The following is a 6,957-nucleotide window of genomic DNA, read 5'->3' as shown; positions in this document are numbered from 1 at the left end:
TGCCCGGGACTTCGCAGCTCTCCCTGCCGCAAAGCGGGAGGTGGCTGGGCTGGATGCTGGGTCTGGGACGTGGGAGGTCGGGCTCAGCTCCTGGCGAGCTGCTGCTCTCAAGTCCTTCGCTCTCCCTTGCGATTTTCCCCTGCCACCAAAGGAGAAGCAGTGCTGTCCTCACCGCATAGAATAAATACAACAGCGAAAGTGCTCGAGCGCTGCGGGAAACTACATGCGTGCCTGCTGCCTTGGCTCTGCTCCCTGCGAAGGGGGGCTTGGGGTGGGGATCTGCTGCAGGAGGAGCTCGGAGAGGAGGAAAGCCGGCGTTTTGTGCGGCTGGAGAGCAGCAAGGAGGGCGGCAGGCGCTGATGCCACGTTCTGTATCGGCGATGAGGGTGGCGAGAAGGTGCAGAAGCAGCACCTCGCTGTGAAGAGCTTTGTAGGGTGACTCTGGGGTGGGTGTCTGGGAGCTCTCGGGGTGTTGGTGATACGGTCCTTGCTTAGGACAAGGAGAGTAGGACAGTGATGCGCTGGACCGGAGCAGTGCTGGCATGGCCCAGGGCGCAACAGGAGGTGTTTGTTCATCCGGGCACTGGGGCAGCAGATCTGGGCGGCAGCGCCGGGCTGAGCCGCGTCTCCCAGTCCCCGCTGCTTGCCCTCTGCTGATGGCTGGGCTCCCTCTCCAGCCGCCGGGATCCGCTTCTACAGGTGCCCAGGTTGGTGCGGATGGGAAGGGGGTTTGCACGTCTGGCGGATGCCAACAGAGGTAGCTGATGGTGCTCAGGCAGCGGTTGAAAGCAGCAGGCGCATCTCCCCACGCAGCTCACCAAGCCCAGGCAAGGTGAGGCTCTTTGAGCAATGTCTGGTAAGAGTCAAGGGTGCCTGCCTCCCCCTCAGAGCGCAGCGGGGGGACGGCCCCTCCGGCAGCTCCAGTGCTCTCAGGTGTGGCACAGCTGAGACGCCGGTCCCAGTCTGACCATCCCGGGTGGGTGCTGCCCCAGCATGGCTTCCCCATGGCCCCCTGCCCTCCAGCCGGGCGCCCGTCGCGGCCAGCAGCCCCTCTCCTCTGGCTCTGCGGGGCCGGTCGCGGCATCACTGGGCACAGCAGAGCGCCGGGTGGTCGAGCTTCCAGAGCTGCCACTTCTTCTTCATCTCTGACTTCACCTGCCACGGCGGGGAAGAGAGCGGGGGCTTTTCCCTGGCCATGCCCTCCCCGCAGCCCATGCAAGGCAAGGGGCGGGATGGCAAAGCCACCGGCCGAGGCAGCGCCGGGCAGGAGAGGCTGCAGTGGGTACGTACCTCCTTATTGGCGAAGCAGTAGAGCACGGCCACCAGGAAGCCCTGGAGGGAGAGCAGGGGAGTGAGCCCCCACCGCCACCCCCTCTCCCAGGGCTGGGGTGGGCTTAGTCCCCCGAGGTCATTTCTGGGCTCTTTTGGGGCCACCGCTGCCTCAGGGAGCACAGGAGGCACCATCACCCACTCAACAACAGGGCTGGGGGTGGGAGAGCCGGTGTCCCCCTCCCTCAGCCCCGCCGCAGGCTGGGGCACCACGGGGAGAACGAGCTGGAAGAGGGACCCCCTAATTCTTGCTCCATGGTGTGCCCAGGGCAGGGCGAGGACATGTCACGCTCCCACCTCACCTGGAAGGAGTTGAGGAAGAGGGTGAAGAACACCTTGACGTAGCGCAGGACGCCCGTGGTTTGCTCGTCGGTGGCGAAGATGAAGACAACCTCGTGGATGCCGAAGAGGGGGATGAGGGTGAGCGTGGCTTTGGCCAGCCTGAAAGAGTATAAGGGGAGCCCTCCGGCAGCGAGTACGAAAGGGCTGGGGCACAGGTACAGGCAGGGACCAGCTCCCAGTTAATCTCAGGGCGGTCGTTTAATGATGTGCGGGGTGGAGGTGGACGTGGTGTAGCCCCAGGACCAGGGAGGACCCCCGACTGGCTGCCCCCTCCCTCCCTCCCTCCCGGCTCACCGCAGCTTGTAGTCTGCGTAGCCCTTCTGGTTGGCACGGAGCTTGGCCAGGATCACCTTGAGGATCCGCATGAAGATCAGCAGGTTGATCTAGGGAGGGGAGACGGTGCAGGGGCACGCGTAGCCCATCACCCCCACGCCTCACAGCCCACCCCGGCCATGATACGCACCCGCGGGGGCCGCAGGAGGTGACACCCCTCTGTACTGCCAAGGCTGCTGCAGCCCAATAGCGCTGGGTCCCCAGAGCTACCCTTCCTCCTCTCCCGCCATCCCAAAATCCTGGCTAGGAAGCAGCTGGGATTTTGGAAGCAGCCACCCCCGGCCCCCTTCTCTGGGGCTCAGCACAGCCCCCCCTGCACGGACCCCAGAGCCTGGGGGTTAGCAAACTGGTGCAAACCCTCCCACCCACCCATGTGCATTTAGCGTGATGCCTTGGAGAACAACTCCTCCCTCCTGGGCTCTGCTGGGAGCGGCCCTGGGGGTCGCTGTGCCCCCCAGGGTCAGGAGCCAGGGGGCTGAGCTGCTGTTCTCCGAAAAAGTGTGGGGCTGGCAGGTGCCTCCCTACCAGGGAGGCGAGCAGGATGGGGATGCGGATGATCCACCAGTAAGCCATGTTCTCATTCAGAGCCCAGCACCTGCCCAGGGAGACACGGAGAGCAGCACCATCACCCAGGGGTGCAGGATGAGGCTGAGAGCTGTGCCAGCCCCAATGAGGTGGGTCAGGGACCCACAGCAGTCTCAGTCCCACTCCCCAGCCTGGGGCTGAGCATTCCCGTAGGACCCCCCCCCATCCCTCCCCACTCACTCCGCGTTCTCCTTCAGGTACTTGGCGGCTATCCAGGGTACCACGAACACCACGGGGGTCCCTGCAAGTCACACAGCAAACCCTGTAAAACCAAGCACCCGCCTGAGCTGAGAAACCGGCCCTGGGGTGGGGGACGCCATAGGGATGCCCAGGGTCAGCAGAGCCCCCACCCCACACCCTCCTGGAGCCGGTTTGGGTGGTGGTGCTCGCTGATGTCCAGCACCGTCCCTGGCCCCACTGCGCGCCCGGGTGGCCCCTACCCCAGCCCAGGTAGAGGTAGAGCCTGTAGTAATTCTTCTCAGAGAAGACGGCCCCGATCAGCAGCTTGTAGAGGTAGACGGCTTCCACCAGGAACCAGTAGTGGTTGGCCAGGATGCAGTACTGCATCAGCACCTGCGCCGCCCGGCAGCCCAGTGCCGCCTGCGAGAGGAGACCCGCCGTGGGGCCGGCAGCGCGCCCATGGGGACATGGGCACCCCGAGAGCTCACCCAGAGGGGGGCATGGGCACCCCAAGAGCCCGTCCATCAGGTGTATGGTGCTGCACAGGCTCCCCAAGAGCTCACCCACTGGGTGCACAGGCACTCCAAGAGCTTGTCCACTGGTGCACAGGCACCCCAAGACTTCACCCACTGGGTGCATGGTGCTGCACAGGCACCCCAAGAGCTCACCCACTGGGTGCATGGGCACTCCAAGAGCTTGCCTACAGGGGCACAGGCACCCTGAGACCTTGTCCATCAGGTGCATGGTGCTGCACAGGCACCCCAAGAGCTCGCCCACTGGGTGCATGGGCACCCCAAGACCTTGCCCACCAGGTGCCTGGGCACCCCAAGAGCTCATCCCTCAGGTGCATGGTGCTGCACAGGCACAGAGCTCACCCACTGGGTGCGCAGGTATCCCAAGAGCTCACCCACCGGGTGCATGGGCAGCACAGGCACCCCAAGAGTTCGCCCACTGGGTGCATGGGCACCCCAAGAGCTCATCCCTGAGGTGCATGGTGCTGCACAGGCACCCCAAGAGCTTGCCCACTGGGTGCATGGACACCCCAAGAGCTTGCCCACCAGGTGCCCGGGCACCCCAAGAGCTCATCCCTCAGGTGCATGGTACTGCACAGGCACAGAGCTCACCCACTGGGTGCATGGGCAGCACAGGCACCCCAAGAGCTTGCCCACAGGGTGCGCGGGCACCCCAAGAGCTTACCCACCGGGTGCATGGGGCTGCATTGTTACCAGCACCCAGCTGCACACCCCTCCCTGGGGCGAGGGTCCCCCACCCTGATTCCAGCCCACCACCGAGGAGGGCCCCCCCATGGGGCGGCACTTGCCTCGTGGCTCAGCAGAGCCTCCCAGTCGGCCACCTGCACCACCTCCATGCCCCAGCGCTTCTCCAGCAGCGCGTCCTTCACCATCACCGAAGTCGCCCGCAGTCCGAAGGAGGCGAAGAGGTTGGCGTGGATGTAATTCCTGGTGCAGCGGAGCTTCCTGCCAAGAGCGAGGGTGTTGGGGGTTCAGCGGGTAGCAGGGGCACCCCTCGGCTCGGCCATCACCAGCTGGGAAGGGCGAGGGGCAGGACGGCGTCCCCCCGGCTCTCCTACCTGAAGACGGTGAGGACGAGCAGGGCAGAGACGAGGGTCAGGAGCGACAGTGAGTACCCCACGGTGTAGAGCACCTTGAAGCTCACCATCAGCCGGCGGGCACCCTCCTGCAGGCAAGCACCGCGGCGGTGAGTCTGGGCGAGCAGCACCCGACTGCGCGGCCGGGGTGCCCCTGCCTGTCCCTGCCCAGCGGCCGGGCCGGGGCATCCCACCTCCTCGACGGTGGACTCCATCTCCTCCTCGCACTGCGAGTAGTCCCGCCAGGGCTGGCTGCCGTTCACCGTCACCCACTGCCCGTCGGCACCGCACCTGCGGCTCACCAGCCCGTGTTTCACTGCGGACACGAAGCACCGGCGCGTTCCCCTCAGCTCCCCCAAACCCCTCTACCGGGATGATGGGTCAGACTCTGCTCAGCCCCAAAGACCCTCTTCCAGGGTAGGTGTGAGTGGGGCGTGAGCTGGCTCCGCTCCGTGCCCCACATGTCCCCTTACCCCCAGGTCTGCTCGTGGGTCCCTCTCCCGCCGGCAGTGGGCAGGAGGGGAAACCCCAAGAGCCTCTCCCCACCCCTGGCATGGCTCAGCCCTGGCTTCCAGCTCTGGGGTGGCAGAGGGTCATCATCACCTTTCTCAAACCAGGGCAGGTAGAAGGGGCAGGAGACATTGACGGCGGTGCCGGGGCTCCCGTCGGGCCAGCAGGCATACATGTCGAATGTCCGGTTGCAGAAAAGCCCTTCCAACGGCAGCAAGGTGGGGAAAAGCCGATGGTCAGATGCCAGCGGCATGGCTGCATCCAGCCCTGCCATCCCAGCCCGCTGCCGGCACCTCCGAGAGGGCTGGCATCAGCCTGAACGGGGCCCTGGTGCCCCCCACCAGCCTCGGCCCCCCAGGGCATCCCAGCCCTGGGCATCCCATCTGAGATGCGGAGACATCCGTCAGCCCCCAGCTCATTCCTCCATAGGTGACCAGCGTAGAGGATGCTGGAGGAGGGATAAAACCTGGCTCCAGCCCCAGCCATCGCCCGGCTCTGCGCATCCTCACATCTGACCCCGAGCTGGGGCACAGGCGGGTGGGTACCTGCCGGGTAGGGCTCGCTCGCCATCCTCCTCAAGCACTCGTCACGGTACCGCATCCACTCCTCGAAGGTTTTCTCCAGCACCTTGGCCCCGCCGTGCTGCAAGCCCAGAGCCGGGTCAGAGCCTCCGGCCGGCTGCCACGCTGGCCTGCCCGCCCCACCGCGGCACCCGGCGGCTCTCCAAGCCAGCTGCCTGCATCCCCCCGACAAACTGCTCTGTGCCGGCATCCTCGAGACGGGCAGGAACATGCGACGAAGGCAGGATCGAGCCCGTTCACAATGGGTCAAAGCCCAGTAGTGCCGAGCCCGCTGCCCCATGGGCCAGCCCCAGCTTGCCTCTTACCGGCACGGAGGAGAAGAGGAACACCCAGGCAAGATGGACGAGGCTCCGCCGGTACCCAGACCCGAGCACATCCCTCATGGCTGTCCCCGCCGGCTTGCGGCCAGTGCTCCCAGTCCCAGCGTGCGTCCTCCGGCTGCGCTGGGGACCTGGATCCTGGGTGAGAGGTGGAGAACTGAGGACGGCACGGCTCCGCTGGCTGCCCATGCCGGTGCAGATGAGGAAACGTGCTTCCCAAGGCAGCGGAGGAGAACTGGGGTGTGAGTGCCAGCCGCACGCACGTCCTGGGCTGCTACAGCCCCGGGTCACTTCCCTGCCGGAGCCAAAACCTCAGGGAGCATCAGGCAGAGCAGCCGGGAGTGGGGTCATGAGTGGATCACACCTCTTGGCTGAGCCTTGCCGGCTTCCACGCCACCGCTGCCGGCCTCCGGGGCAGCTGGCAAGCGAAGGGGCTGTGACGCTGAAGCCGGAGGGGAGCAAAAGCCATCCCAGTAACCGATGTGACAGCCCCCGTGCCACCGCTGCCCACCCCGGCAGGCGGCTGGCACCCCATGGGTGGCCTGTTGCCACCAAGCCCCGGGAAGGGGCCTGGGCTGCCGGGACAACCCCAGGGGAAGGCAAGGAGACCTCTCCGGGGGTTCCCCCAGGACCCCCCGTGCCTCCCCCTGCCCCGCTGCCAGCCAGCCAGGATGGGACCCCCCCCAAATCAGCTGCGCCCCATCACCTCCCGGCCCCATTCCTGCTCGAAGAGGCCACCTCCGCAGTCCCCCGCCCCGCACAGCCCAGCCGGGGGGCTCCAGAGGGAGAAGCAGCCCCGACCCCCCCCCGGGGCTCCCCGGCCAGCACGGACGGCCCCAGCCCGGGCCCCCCCGGGGCTCCCCATCGCTCCAGGCTGGACGGCCCCAACCCGGGACCCCCTCTCCGGCACGGACACCTCCCCCCCCGCTCTGTGCCCACCCGTGCTCCCCGGCCAGCACGGGCGCTCCCCGGTCCCTGTCCCCACCCCGGGGCTCCCCAGCCCGTCCCGCTCGGTGCCCGCGGGGGTCCCGCTCCGCCCGGGCTGTGCCACCGCTTCCCTCCGCCCGCTTACCCTGCGCGGCGGCGGCTCCGCAGCCCCGGTACTACCGGCAGCCCCGCTATCACCGGCAGTCCCGGTATCACCGGCAGCCCCGGTACTACCGGCAGC

The 6,957-nt window shown here is 67.0% G+C and overlaps 1 protein-coding gene across 1 annotated transcript; it reads right to left on the bottom strand.

Annotated features, from left to right (window-relative positions):
* Positions 1-1,083: 1,083 nt before the first annotated feature.
* LOC132318621 (glucagon receptor-like) lies at positions 1,084-5,855 on the bottom strand. Its single transcript, XM_059826541.1, has 13 exons — positions 5,775-5,855; positions 5,434-5,530; positions 4,982-5,089; positions 4,573-4,694; positions 4,361-4,467; positions 4,091-4,247; positions 3,030-3,189; positions 2,770-2,830; positions 2,530-2,599; positions 1,966-2,054; positions 1,632-1,770; positions 1,291-1,332; positions 1,084-1,155 (listed from the first exon to the last, which is right to left on the bottom strand). The coding sequence occupies exons 1-13, from the start codon at positions 5,850-5,852 to the stop codon at positions 1,084-1,086; spliced, it is 1,302 nt and encodes a 433-aa protein (XP_059682524.1). The 5' UTR covers positions 5,853-5,855.
* Between the last annotated feature and the right edge of the window lie 1,102 nt (positions 5,856-6,957).

This window comes from Gavia stellata, chromosome 18 (assembly GCF_030936135.1).
Source record: "Gavia stellata isolate bGavSte3 chromosome 18, bGavSte3.hap2, whole genome shotgun sequence".
Classification (NCBI taxonomy): domain Eukaryota; kingdom Metazoa; phylum Chordata; class Aves; order Gaviiformes; family Gaviidae; genus Gavia; species Gavia stellata.
Note: the sequence above shows the minus strand (reverse complement) of the source record. Positions and strands in the feature narration are given on the sequence as shown.